Source organism: Pteronotus mesoamericanus, unplaced genomic scaffold (assembly GCF_021234165.1).
Source record: "Pteronotus mesoamericanus isolate MK-2021 breed Mesoamerican mustached bat unplaced genomic scaffold, CSHL_Meso_final scaffold_85, whole genome shotgun sequence".
Classification (NCBI taxonomy): Eukaryota; Metazoa; Chordata; class Mammalia; order Chiroptera; family Mormoopidae; genus Pteronotus; species Pteronotus mesoamericanus.
Window position 1 is genome coordinate 5272068 of NW_026555329.1, and position 15046 is coordinate 5287113.

General features: G+C 34.2%; 1 protein-coding gene across 4 annotated transcripts in view; it reads left to right on the forward strand.

The window, feature by feature from the left end:
- Positions 1 to 15046, forward strand: part of HYCC1 (hyccin PI4KA lipid kinase complex subunit 1) — a 75419-nt gene that overhangs the window by 33431 nt on the left and 26942 nt on the right. For 3 of the 4 annotated variants that reach the window (XM_054564419.1, XM_054564418.1, XM_054564421.1), the window contains exons 2-5: positions 40 to 118; positions 6915 to 7016; positions 13708 to 13887; positions 14815 to 14895. In XM_054564419.1, coding sequence (XP_054420394.1) covers positions 68 to 118; positions 6915 to 7016; positions 13708 to 13887; positions 14815 to 14895 — 414 coding nt within the window. In that variant the 5' untranslated portion in view covers positions 40 to 67. Of the gene's footprint in view, positions 1 to 39; positions 119 to 597; positions 719 to 6914; positions 7017 to 13707; positions 13888 to 14814; positions 14896 to 15046 lie in introns of those variants that run through there. The other variant, XM_054564420.1, reaches the window with a different exon arrangement.

Below are 15046 nucleotides of genomic sequence, written 5' to 3' on the forward strand. Positions count from 1 at the left end.
GTACTTAAAGTTTTAACAATTTTCTATGTTAATTTTCAGGTTGAAGGTTCAGAACAGATGTGGAAAGATGTTCACTTCAGAGAAAGGAGTTGTGGAGGAATGGTTATCAGAGTTTAAGGTAATATTTGCTTTAATGTAATAGTTCTATTTCAAGGAAGTTTTGTATGGGGTTTAAATTCTAGTGGCTTTAAAAAAATACAACTGGCCCTGGCTGGTGTGGCTCAGTGGACTGAGTGCCGGCCTGCAAACCAAAAGGTCATAGGTTTGATTCCCAGTCAGGGCACATGCCTGCGTTGTGGCCCAGGCTCCCTAGTTGGAGGCTTGTGAGAAGCAACCAATCGATGTATCTCTCACACGTTGATGTTTCTCTCCCTTTCTTTGTCCCTCCCTTCCCTTCTCTCTAAAAAGTAAATAAATAAAATCTTAAAAAAAAAAATACAACTGGAAAGCTAAATATCTTTGGAAGCCAAAGTATGTTCCACAAAATCTTAATAGGGAATTATTTACACTTAGTACTCTTTTTTAGGAGAGAATTCCTTTTTTCTTTCAAGTGGTTCAAACAGTTTGTTTTCTCCCTTTCGTGGCAACACCATAAAGAATGGTTAAAATGTCTGAAGGTTGATGTCATGCTTTTCAACCACCATCGAAGTCCCAGTTTGTGTATTGAAAGTGGGCACAATCAACAATGAGAAGAGGGCAGATATTTACCCAACTTTCTGTAAGTGGATCATTCTCTAGCTGGCTAACGCAGTATTGACTATATAAGGGGTGTATAACTTTCGGTTAGTTGACAAAAATAAAACTTCTATTTTCTTTTTTCATGAACTTGTTTCTATGATAGCTAAAATTGTGTTGTTTTAACCAGTTAATTACCGTCTCCTTGTCCTCTGGGTCTCATTGTTATACGTACTTATGCCGGACTTTCTGACTTGTTTCAGTGAGAGAGACTACATATCTTGCCGAACAAAGGAGAAGATAAAACTGTAGGATTTAGAGAAAGGATGTAGTTCTGATGAAATTTAAATGAAGCTGTATTTTGATGGACTCAGAGCAAGCAGAGCTATGTGTAAATGGGGTCAACATCTGGTCTCAGCTTTGGAGTAGACCCAGGGTCCTGTTGTCCCGGAAACTATCAAGTTAACATCTATGTGGAATGTTGTATTCAGAAACCCCTCCACTGAACCTCTGTACCTAGGTTGGAAATTGAGCCTGCTTCTCTGTGTCAAGGTGACTTAGATCCTTCAGGCAGGAGTGTGGAATGTTTCATTCTTACTGATACATGTTTAAACAACAAAGTTTTTGATAGCTATGATTTTAGATAATAAGGCTTCTCAGTGAGTAACAGTATGATAATCACTCAAAAAAGGAGGTCGTTATACTTTTCAGCTGCAGTGTGTCCTTGAGAGAAACCATGTTTCCTATTAAATTTGTAAACTAGCCTTATCAATCAGTGTTATCTCATCATGATGAATGAATGGCTGGGTAGATTTTTACTTTTTTGGCTTTTATAGTCATGAATCATGTATTTTCCTATGGAACCCCTAACTCATCATAAAGCAATGTAGAATATTATAAAAGTGCACTGTATAAAGTACTGTCTACATATTGTAATAGTTTGATAAAATCTTATATGTGCTTTTTTTTAATGCATATGCTGTCTTTGTGAATAAGCGTTCAAGGTATTTTTAAACTTTTTTTCTGCTTCAAGAGTGTTTAGTATGATTCCTTATATCATGATTTCATTTTTGGCAGCTTGATGGAAATCATCAAATTTAACAATTGAGTACCATTTCTAGGGCATTCTTATTTTTAATGGTGAAGTCAAATTTGCAAATGCAAATATAGCCAGCTGTTAGCCATTCTTTAGTAAGACAGTTGTGGAAAGATAGCATATTAAAAGATGGGGTATAGGGGAGGGGTCAACTATTAACGCAAATAATTGAAAATTATGACTGATTGCCTTCCCTTCCCACCTGTTTGTTTATTCCCTTCTCCTCTTGGGTTGACTCTAGAGATACCCTAGGAAGTGCAGCAGTGAGGGGTAAGGAGGTAGTGTAGCAGTAAGGACAGTAATATGCCCTAGTGTTTGAGGAAATGGACTTTTTGGGGGAAAGGGTTGCAGAGATGGCATGTGGAAGAGTCAGCCAGAGTGGTTACATTGGGATGTTGTTTAATGTGAGTAAATAAGTAATATGGAGGATAATGGGAGTTAGAGTTATCTGAGTCTGAGAAAGGAATTAGAAACATGGAATGGGGAAAGGTAAGAAAGCACCCTAAGGTGTTGTTTTGGAATTAGGAGAATCACTATGAACTCATGGGTCTAAATATGTATATGATATATTTACATATGTATGTTAATACATATATGCATACATATATTTTCACTAGATGTCCAAGAAGCAATGGTACCCCAGTAGCAATGAGTACACCAAGCACATACATCTTATTTTCTAAATAGTATCTTCCACTTAAATAAACTAGGATGTAAGTAAACAAAGTGTTATCTAAATAATATTTTGTCAATATAACATATACAGGGTTGGACAAAAATGAGTTTACAGTTGTTTGTATAGAAAATAATTCAAGAATAAATAATAATACAAGAATAAATTGCCCTGGCTGGTGCAGCTCAGTGGACTGAGTGCCGGCCTGCAAATCAAAGGATTACCAATTTGATTCCCAGTCAGGGCACATGCCTCGGTTGCTGGCCAGGTCCCCAGTTGGGGGCATGCAAGAGGCGATCACACATTGATGTTTCTCTTCCTCTCTTTCTCCTTTCCTTCTCCTTTCTCTAAAAATTAAATAAAATCTTAAAATAAATAAATAAATGGAAATCTTTTTAAAAAAGAGAATAAACTCTTTGACATACTTTTGCCCCACCCTGTACCATGGGAGTAGTGATATTTTATTAAAATTTTTATAAGCTTAATTCAAGGGTAAGGAAACTTTCCCATTGGGAGAAGTGAAATCCTAAGCACCATGAAATAAAAAGTAATTTAATTTAATTTTTTCCTAATCCTGTAAGATTAAAATTACCCAATTTTCAACCAATTTGGTGTAACAAATGTTTTAAATTATTGTCTAGTCTATATTGTAGCTATTTAAAAAGATGTTTCCTATTCCTTGGTTAATTCAGTAAGCATTCCTGAAAATTATTTTGAATGTTATTTTAAATTGTGTCAGCGTGTGTTAAATTCAGCTCTCTTTATGTTTGATAAAGAGATTAAGGTTGTCAGGAAAAGTCAGCAGCATACTATAGGTAATGGAATGTAGAAAAGTGCTTGAAAACAAGCCTCTTAAGTACTTTTAAAATTAGAGTGTCTTGTCTTTTGAAATGATTTGTGATGTTCATTACAATTTTGGTTAAAATTTGGCAAAATTTGAAGACAGATGCTTCATATGAAAGTATCATTTGGCAGACTTTTTCAAAAAATGTAAGGATGTGGTATGGTTTAGGTGGAAGAGAATTAATGAAGATGGACAGATGGGCGGAGAACCAATAAATAAAATAACTGTTCAAAAATGTTACACATAAGACGGGATTTTGAGTCATATATATTTATATAACTATATGTATGTAGAAAAAGCCTCTGCTTGTTTGTTTAATTTAATAACCATGTGCTAATATGGCCAAGGTCATCGTGATTGGTAAAGTGGTACAAAGTACATTGGTCTGAGAAGTCAGAAACCCTTTGATCTAATTATTCTTCTGGTAGTCAGTTTTATGATGTGGGACAAATCACCTAACTTCTTTAGGTCTCAGTATTCTCAACAGAAAAATTTAAGTGTAGGTGCTCTGTGAGGATGATTTAGTTCTCCATTGTTGCATGGTCACAGCCTGAACTCCCAGCTTCATAACAGCACTAAACATTCTCTCAAATGTACAAAGAGAGTTCAGTTTGCTCTGCGTGTAAATCTTTTTCTTTTTTCCTTTGGAGAACCAGTCAGTGTATACTCAGACTTTGGGCTGTTGTTGTTAGTACTCTTTATCATAAATCCTAACAAAATAATTAGACTGGGACTTCTTTAATATTTCATGAATGGTTCAACTGCTAGCTTTTCAAAGATTTATTTGTAAATATTATCTTTCAGATTGTATTGGGTTTTTCTTAAGGCTATGTGTAGATTTACCTATCAGATTTCCAGACTCCAGACTTTGGATTTTTTCAGTCTTCTGATAGTCACTGAATATCATTATGTGACTCAAAAATCCTGTCTCATGTGTAACATTTTTGAAGAGTTGTTTTATTTATTGATTCTCCACCCATCTGTCCATCTTCATTAATTCTCTTCCACCCAAACCATATCACATCCTTACATTTTTTAAAAAACCATCTGCCCTACTTTAGTATGAAGCATCTGTCTTTAAATTTTGCCAAGACTAATTTTCCAACATAATTTCCCATTATTCCTTTTTTTTTTTTTTGTCTCCAGTTCTGCTTTCTGAAAAGTGAGAAAGCTTAGCTGGTATTTAAGAAGGCCAGTACATTTGAATTGATACAATGCAGAAACATTTTAAGGTTTGTTGTAACATTTATTTAAATCATTTAAAGTATTTAAATCATTAGGGTATTTTATTTTTTAAAGATTTTATTTATTTATTTTTAGACAGGGGGAAGGGAGGAGAAGAGAGGGAGAGAAACAGTGTGAGAGAGAAACATCGATCAGTTATGGGGACCAAACCTGCAACCCAGGCATGTACCCTGACTGGGAATTGAACCAGTGACCTTGTGGTTTGTGGGAGACCCCCAGTCAACTAAATCACATCAGCCAGGGCTCATTGGTCTTGTTAGCCTCTTTTAGATCTTAAGTTTTTCAAAGCACTGTTCATAAACACAACAATTATATTTTCTCCCCTTCTATAAACAAAATTAACTTAGTCCACAATCGCAAAATGAAATAATAACAGAATTGTGATAAAATGTAATAGTTCACCACACTAAATTTTAGGAGACCTGTCCTGTCATTCAACAGCAGTAGCCTAGACCCAGGGTGTTTTCTAGAGCTTGTCTTTTCCAAAAAAGAGCTGTCCTTTTTGTCTTTGGCTGTTTCACAGAAACTGGTTACCTCAAAAAGGTTAATTGGTGTGTAAACTAAAAATTGTAATGGTTCACATTTTTAATGAATATTTTATTTTTTAGACTGAATTGTATATTTAATATAATGATAATCTTTATTTTCACTGATTTTTTTAAAGATTCATGTTTCAGTTCACTCAGTTTAAAATTTCATAGTTAGACATATATGTATACATATATAATAATGTATTTTACGTATATAATTCAGGTTCATTTCCATACAGGGTATTAGAAATCTATTTACTTGACTATTATTCCCTTTTATATAAACTCCTCAGTATTAGGTTACTTTTGATCAAATGACAGAAATGAAATGTTGCCTGGAGATCTTTTGTTACATGCTTTTGAAATATTGAAGAATGCCCTAATCTCATCTGTATATAAACAGTTGTGGTAAAACTCCGCACCCTGCCTCAGGAATGGTGAAGTTTCCCAGATAGTTCACATTTACTTACACTCTGCTGAACAAAACTATCTTATTGAATTTAAAAAAAGGAATCTATTCACTTATATAACCTAAGGTGAAATGTGACCTATTTTTAAAGAATCTACTCGTGTAAACAGTGGCAGTATTTATTTTTTATTCTGTTCATCTATAATAAATTCCTTCAGCAAAAGTTTGAATACAAGGCTTTATGCTGAGTGCAGTGGATGGAGAGACAATATAGTTCTTGTCCTGAAGGAGCTCACAGTAAAAATGAATCAAATATTCTTATAAAAATTTATGCTGTGTAATTTTTCTGTGTGTATCTAGGCGCACACTAACCATACCCACTTTAAATCATATACTAGGATACAGGACATGTAAGAAGTCGTATATCTTGGAATGACTGTTAGCAATATTTTGAGACATTATATCTACCTCAGGACTGACATTTGCTGATTGATTGCTTGAAGGAAGCAATATGCATGAGAAAGAATAATGACTTGGGAGATAGACACATGTTGTTAAAGAAGGGGTATATTCTAGAAGGACAGACTTCTTATCATTCATTATAATGAAGTGTTTTGTTTTTGTTTTTGCTTTTCAGATTTCCCTACTACTTTTACCCCAGATCATCTGACTTACTCCTGGAGTTTTATCTTTTTTCATTCCTCTCTTGTCATGGTGTCCCTTCTGAGTGGGGTAGTGCTGGCAAGCTGTGATTGGTTGTTCATATTTTAAATGACATTAGGAAAAGTGGTTGGTTGGTAGTGTGACTACCTTGTTCTGCAGTTATGAGAGGTCTAAAATTTCCTCCATATTGTATAAAGGAGAACAGCCTTACCGAATTTAACAGTCACAATATGTAACTAAGGAGGGTTACTTTGATAATGATCTATGGTTTTCAGGTTTGAAACATTATTAGATCCTTATACAACAATGTTCATTAAAAAGCAGGATTGATCTTGAGATGGCTAATGAGATTTGTAACTCATATAATGCAACAGAAAATATATCTTTGGCTTTACATGTGGTTTGTGTTCTCACTTCTAACCCTACATTGTTGCCACAGATGAAGTGTTGATGTTAATTTATGTTCCTGTTGATGATAAGAGGATTAAATATATACTATTTTATTTTTGCAATTATTTTGTTGAGATATGATTCACATAAAATTTACTGTCTTAAGGTAAAAATGCAGTGATTTTTAGTGTATTCATAATGTTGTGCAACTAACACCAACATCTAATCCTAGGACATTTCTATCACCCCCTAAAGAAACTCCGTACCTGTTAGACACTCCTAACTCTCCCATCTTCTGATCTCTGGCAACAACTAGTCTACCCTCTGCCTATGAATTTGCCTATTCTGGACATTTCATAAAAATAAAACACATTTTTTTATTTGTTTAGACACTACCAGAAACATCTTTACAAAATTATGCAACAAATTTGAAAGATAAGAGTTCTTTAGTTTCATCTCTTTATAAAGTTATCCAGGAGCCACAAAGTGAGGTAAGTACTCTTACAGTTTATTGTACTAGTACTATTGATTGTACTAGTCCAGTTGATTGATTTTTAAATTTTTATTGTGAAATATAACATATATAAAAAAATAAGAAAAGTAACGTGTTTAAAGAACTACAGTATATATTATGAAGCGTTTAGCTGATTACTTTTGAGAAATGGGGTGGAGGGGGTAAGAAAAGAATACTTATGTTCAAAACTGGCAGAGAAAGAAAACATTGTAATAAAATGAACTCTAATGTACACTACCCCAGGCAAAAAAATAGAATTTTCCCATATTCCAAAAGCCACCTCTGAACATGTTCTCTCTCCCTCTCCCACTTCCCCCCCCTTTTTCTCTCTTGCTGGAGGTAGCCTAGAAGAGTCTGGGGTACTACATCCATTTATTCCTTCAGCAAATATTTCTATGTCCACTATGAGACAGCAGCAATGCTAGACAATAGAAAATGGAAGATGAGGAACACATGGTCTTTATCTCAAAAAGGAGAGGAGTAGAAAATAAGTAAACATAGTTTCCTTATTCTCAAATGAATCTAGATGGATATTCTTGAATTTGCCAGATCTGCAAGGTGAAAGAACGTTCTAAGCCATAAGGGAAATATATGGAGATCTGAAAAAATGTAAGGCATTTAAAGAATGGCAATCACTGGCTGGTGCTTACCCCAGTCCCCCAGGCTTTCCTTCTTTTCTCTTGCTTCCATCTCCTTTTTTTTTTTTTTAAGATATCAAATTTAGTTTGAAGGTGATAAGATGATCTATCCTCTAGATTCTGATGCTTATAAATTCTAACATTCATAGTAGAAATAAAAAAGGGTTAGAAATAGCATAGGAAATAAAAAGGCATGGCATTTGGGAAAAAAAGCAAATAGGCTAATGTATAGTTAACAAGAGAGGAAAACATTGGTAGGAACTTAAACTGGAAAGATAGGTTTAGTTTGTAACCATGGTGGATCATGAAATCTATCATAAGCAGTTTAGACTTTTTTTTGCACTGAAGGGATGACTTGATTGTATTATTCTTGTAGGAAGGTGACTGTGGAGGATAGATTTGGAGAATGGAAAAATTGAAAACAAGAGACAAGGAAGCTATGAAAATAGCCTAGGAGGGAGATGTTGAGGACCTGAGCTGGGGCAGTGTCAATTGGAATAAAAAGAGGTAGAGGAGAGGGGAGGTAGAGGGAAGGAATATGAAGCATGTGATTCTTTTGTACTTGATCTTGGTAGAAGACATGATAGGCTCTAATACCACTAACCTTATTATTCAGTGGTAAAATAATTTCTACTCTGGAGAATTATCTGCAAAGGAGTTCCCATAAGACTATCTGCTGATTTCTCAAAAGAAACTTTGCAGGCAAGAAGCAGCTGGTGAGAAGTATTTAAAGTTATGAAATGCAAGGACCTGCAACGTAGATTATTCTGTCCAGCAAAGCTATCATTTAGAATGGAAGGGCAGGTAAAGTGCTTCCCAGACAAGATGAAGCCAGAAGAGTTCATCATCACCAAACCATTATTACATGAAATGTTAAAGGGACTTATTTAAGAAAAATAAGATCAAAACTATTAACATTAAAATGGCAATAAATTCACAACTATCAACAACTGAATCTAAAAAAATAAACTAAGCAAACAACCAGAGCAGGAACAGAATCATAGATATGGAGATCATTTGGAGGGTAATCAGCTGGGAGTGGGAAGGAAGAGGCTGGGGAGAAGGTGCAGGGATTAAGAAGCATAATTGGTAGGTACAAAATAGACAGGGGGAGGTTAAGAATAGTACAGGAAATGGAGAAGCCAAAGAACTTAAATGCACAACCCATGGACATGAACTAACTGGGGGGGATTGCTGGAGGGAATTGCAGGCAGAGGTGGGGAAAGGAGGAAAAATTAGGATATCATATTAACATCAATAAAATACATTTTAAAAAAGAATGGAAAGAAGGTACATGATGATTAGGTTCTCATTAGACCCATGAGAAGCCTATTTAACATATGAAAATATACTTGATGTGCAGTTCTCATGATAGTACTATAAAACCTGATTTTATAATCATTTTGTTCTGTAACATTTTTCATATATGTTTGTAATTGAGTCAAAAAGTCTTGGCTTCAGTTCTGACCTTTGAAAGCCGTATGGTTTTGATCATAGTAGAGAGCCTCTTTGTCTCAATTTTCTTACGTAGAAAGTACATATAATGATATTCTTCCTTAGAGTGTTGTACAAATTGAATGGGTTCATGTATATGAAAGCATTTTGCAAGCTGTGAAACAATGCACAGGCATTTGCATTTATTTCTATTGGTTTGATATGCATAATTTCATCTGATCTCACTGAAACACATAATTTCTACCTCCGCTTTGAATCTGCCTTCATTTGATCCTACTTTCATAAAGCAAAAACTCTTTTAATTTTGGGTTTTAAACCAATTATAAAGCCTTTTGAGGGTGTTTTGATTAAAATAGACTGTGTTCATGCAGACTGTTGAATAAAGTTTCTTTCTTTTTTTTAAAATCACATTTATTTTATTACAGTTGTCTCAGTTTTTTCCCCTTTGCCCTCCTCCACCCATCCTCTCCCCACCCCACAGTAAATTCTCACTCTGTTGTCCATGTCCATGGGTCATTCATACATGTTCTTTGTCTAGTTCCACCCCTTTCTTTCCACCATTGTGCTCCTTCCCCATCCCCTCCGGTCACTTTCCATCTGTTCCATGTTTCCATGCCTATGGTTTATTTTGTTCATTGTTTTATTTTGTTCATTAGTTTATTTTGTTGAATAGATTCCACTTATAGATGAGATGATATGGTATTTCTCTTTCACTGACTGGCTTATTTCACTTAGCATAATATTCTCCAGTTCCATCCATGTTGTCCCAAAAGGTGGTTCCTCCTTTCTTTTTTTAAAAAAATGCAGATAGATTTTATTTACTTATTTTTTAAATGTCAAAATCCATGATAAAATATTAATAAATTTAAATCCATTATAAAATCTCAGCAATTAAAACAACATGATGTCAGCACAGAAATAATCTAGTAGATCAAAAAATAAAATGAGCATTCTAGAAACAAATGTATATATCTGTCTAACAATGTAATATATGATTAAATTGCTATTTCAAATCAATGGGGAAAATAAGGCTTATTCAACAAATAAGGTGCATGGGCCACTATTACTTAAGATAAAACAAATGTAGAGCCCTATTTCACACATTATACAAAAAATATTCAGGTGAGTTAAAAATCAGTATGTAAAATCTAAGAGTTTTAGGAGAAAATACAAACTAATATTTTTCTTACCCTGAAGTAAAATATTCAAACCCAGAAGCTATAAAGTAAAATATTGACAATATGACAATATTAAACATTTAAGACTATACAGTAATATAAACATAAAAAAAGTTAAAGGACAAGTAATAGAATAGGAAAGTATTTGCAACTAATCTATAAAAAGGTAAATAGTTTTGTTTTTTTTTTTTAGGGAAAAAATTCTACAAACATTTAATCAAAAAATGGATAAAGAATACCAAAAAGTAATTTAAAGCTTTTTTAAAACAGAAATAGGCAAGAAATATACAAAAACAGGTTAAGTTTCAGCAAATAATAAAGTAACAAAATAGCACATCATTGTCACAATCAGATTAATAAGTATTAAAAATACTGATAATATCAAGTATTGGTGACTGTGAAAGGAACTGGGAATTCATAGATTCTTTTTCTTCATCTTCTTAAAGCAGTCCCTTTAGCATATCTTACAATGCTGGTTTGGTAGAGATGTATTCTTTTAGCTATCTTCTGTCTGGGAAACTCCTTATTTTGCCTTCCACTTGAATTGAGAGCCTTGCTGGGTAGAACAGTCTTGGTTGCAGGCCTTTGTTTTTCATTCCTTGGAATATTTCTTGCCATTCCCTTCTGGCTTCTAACGTTTCTGTTGAGAAGTCAGCTGCTAGCCGTATCGGGACTCTCTTGTATGCTACTACCTGTTTCTCTCTTGCTGCCCTTAGGATTCTCTGTTTGTCTTTGATATTTGCCATGTTAATGATGATATGTCTTGGAGTGGGCCTCACTGGGTTCCTCTTGAATGGGACCCTCTGTGCTTCCTGGACTTATGTGACTTCTTTTCTCCTCCAATTAGGGAAGTTTTCCATCATTACTTTTTCTAACAGGTTCTCTATCCCTTCCTCCTCTTCTTTTCCTTCTGGTATCCCTATTACATGGATATTATTATGTTTCAGGTTGTCCTGCATTTCCTGTAATGCCTCTTCATTCTCTTTGAGTCTTTTTTCATTTTCTTGCTCTTTCTGGGAGCTTTTTTCTACCTTATCATCCAGCTCGCTGATTTGATCCTCTGTTTCATCTAGCCTGCTTTGGATTCCTTCTACTGTGTTCTTCAATTCAGAAATTGTGTTCTTCATTTTTCCTTGTCTCTTATTGATAGTTTCTATATCCTTTTTCATGCTGATATAGTTTGCAGTGAGTTGCTTGTAATTTCCCTGTAGTTATTTTTGTAATTCTCTCTGAGCTCACTGAGCTCATTGAGCTTCCTTAGAACTGTTGTATTGAACTCCATATCTGATAGTTTACTTGCCTCTATTTCATTTAGTTCTCTTTTTGGGGATTCTGCCTTTCCCTTCGACTGGGGAGTGTTTCTTTGTCTTCCCATTATTGGTGAGACTCTTCTTTTTTGCTTCTGCCTCTTAAATTGACCTGTCTTGATTTCCTGACTTTGTGGTATGAACTTCTATGGTAGGAGACCACTTTTTCTTTCTGCAATTGCCTCTGATGATGTCAGCTGTTGTTCCTGTCTAACCTTAGGCAGTCTGTTTGAGGCTTCCAGGAATCTACTGTCTGTGGCTGTCTGCTTCAGATGTTAATTTAGTCACTCTGCACTCAGCAGTCAGGCTTAGACACCAGAGGGCTGGGCAGAGTCCCTCCTGGGGGAGGGGTTATTGTGTCCTCCCAGGCTGCTGCTGCTCAGAGGAGTGGTCTTTCCTGAGCAAGATGGCTGCTGCCATATTGGGGAGGAGTCAGCACCAGGATCCCGCTAGCTACTCTTTCTATTCTCTCTCCAAAGCCTCCATCTCCAGTCTCTCCTCAGGCATCTCTAGCTCACTCTACCCCTGCCTTTGCTGGAGACCAGGGTAAGTGGCAGTTAGGTTGTGCTAAAGCTGATTCTTCTGTCTGTCTGAGGTTATAAGGCTCCTCTCTCACTATTGTTCAGCTGTTTTTCCAGGTGATTTCTCCACAATTTAGTTGTAATTCCATATTGGTTGTGGGAGGAGGTCAGTGTGACTTCCATTCACTCCTCTGCCATCTTGATTCTATTGAATAAAGTTTCAACATAAAATTTCATAATTTTGCAAATACTTGTTAGTTTGTATCAATAGATTTAATCAAAGCTTCCCCAGGTATTTGGAGATAAGGGATGTTACACCACAAGATTATTGACACTGTTCTGTAAAGAAATTTTTAAATCTCCACCTGAGAGCTGAACAGTCCTCTTTCCGTCTTTCTTTGTTCCTACCACCTCAACTCCATTCTTTTAAATTCCTCCCCTAAAAAGTTTTTCTTGCCATCTGTGAATCCCCGTGCCTCTGGCCCTCCAGATGCCTGTTACCTTTGCCATGCCATAGTGGACTCCTGCTGCTGTGTAATGACCATGTTGAGAATGGAGAAAATACTTCTTAACTGTCAGAAGTTAGGTTAATTTGACTTAGTCAATGATTATTGAAGTGTAACTTTTGCTATACCTTATACAAATAATACTTTAATAACACCCAATTTACTTTATATATTTAACTTCTTTGAAATTAAAACATCTACTATAAATTAGTTTCTGTTCATTACAATTATTAGTAGTAGAAAATCTGTTTAGTAAGTTGACTTAAAATATTCCTTGATGGTTTGAGAAATGGGTATTCTGTGAAACTCTTAACATATTTGTTTATGACTGTGTGTGATCATTGCATATGCTTTCAGATAACACTTACCTGTAAAGTTATCTTATTTTGACTCTGATTTAAAAAATGTCTTTTATAAAAATAACCCTGTTAACTGGATAATGCTGGGGGGGTGGTGGGATAGAGGAGGTTACAGATAATCTTCAAATCATATTTAAAATAAAATGACAGCAATGTTTAGATTATATAGTGGCAATTAACTGTGATTACAATACAGATCTAGATCTAGGGGCTGTATAATTATTCAGCTACTTCACCAACCAGTCATTGTTGTCAGATGCTGCCTAATTGTAAGCTCAGGAGGTGACAGTAACTACCTAAAATTCCCATTTCAATTTCTCCAACCCTGTAGCCAATTATTTATATATTGGCTTTTTTTTTTTAAATCAGGAAGAAAGGATATTAAAGGTATTAAGGAAGAAGCTCTTACAATTTAGGCATTTTAAGAAGTTAAAAAGGTATGGTTTTAATAACAATACTACCTTAGAGTTATAAAATATTTTAAAGTTCATAAAGCCTTTCCATATATACTGGTTTTGCTTTAGCCACTAGAGTTCAAAGTTTTACTAACTAGCTTAGCAAAGAGTAGTTTTGCTTCTAAAAAAATGGAGACACATTTATATATTTCAGTAATTAACCAATCAGGGAAAAACTTTTATATTTTGCATTTCAGTGCCATTCAAAAACAATCCAATCCTTGAATTAACATTTCATTTTTCTTCCAGTTGCTAGAACCTGTTTGTCACCAGCTCTTTGAATTCTATCGCAGTGGAGAGGAGCAGTTACTTCGGTTTACACTGCAGTTTCTTCCAGAACTGATTTGGTGCTACCTTTCAGTCTCGGCCAGCAGAAATGTGCATAGCAGTGGATGCATTGAAGCTCTTCTTCTTGGGGTTTATAATTTGGTTTGTATTTAATGTGACATGGTTAACAAAATGTTTTTTCGCAAGATCAAATACATAACCTTTTCAGCAAAAACAAATACCTAACAGCAACTACTTTTCATTTTTGTAAAGCTAATATTTGTTTTTTGTACATCAAATGACTTATAGCTCTTCTTCCAAAAATAACTTTATGGAGGTTGAGGGCTATACAGGCATACATATGATTATGAAAATAAATCTTTAGGTATTGACTGAAGACTGAAAATCAGACCAATTCCTTTATAGAAGTATCTGAGAATATTGTTGAATTTTACATTTTTTAAAACTTCAAATCTATTGTCTATAAATTGTCTGTGACCTTCATAAAAAGTTTAGGAGAAAAGATTTAGCCTAACATCTACCACTAATCTATAAAATCTGTATTGTCTCCAGAATTTATACCATTGATTTAACATATAGTGTGAATTATTAATAGTGTTATTATATTAATTAGTATGGTATTCTAGATACTTAGGTTTCTGCTTTTTTCAAAATGGAAAAATATTAAGGGCTTTTTCATAGTCAGTTAATTGATTTAAAATGTAACTTATTTTTGCATTGTTTTTACTGTTGAAGTATATTGAAGTACATGAAGAATATGAAGTTGTCTCCATATTCCCACCATCACTCAAAAATGTAACTTTATACATGAGAAAAATTGATGATTGTTAAGACACTACATCTGTATTTTAGCCATCCTTAAAATTATATGTTACTTAATATTTTAAAAGAGGAAGATTATCTATAGGTGTTTCTGAATAATTGATGATAGATTATCATAACTTAAGATTTTAGTTATTTAAAATTATTTTCTTTTCAGGTCATTTTTTAGACTAACAATTTAAATTTAGTTTTTAAATTTATGTGCAAAAGTTAAATATTGAAATATACCTTCTTTTACTTTTGTAGGAAATAGTTGACAAACAGGGACATAGCAAAGTATTGAGTTTTACGATTCCATCTTTATCTAAACCATCTGTATATCATGAAGTAAGTGACGTTTTATCAAAGTATGTTTATTGTTTCTAAAATCTGAAGCTACTATAAATTAGAGTCTGGTTTTTGAGGAAAAATTTTTTGACAATTTCATTAGTACTCTAAGTATAAAACACCAAATAAAGTATTTGCTATTACCAAATTT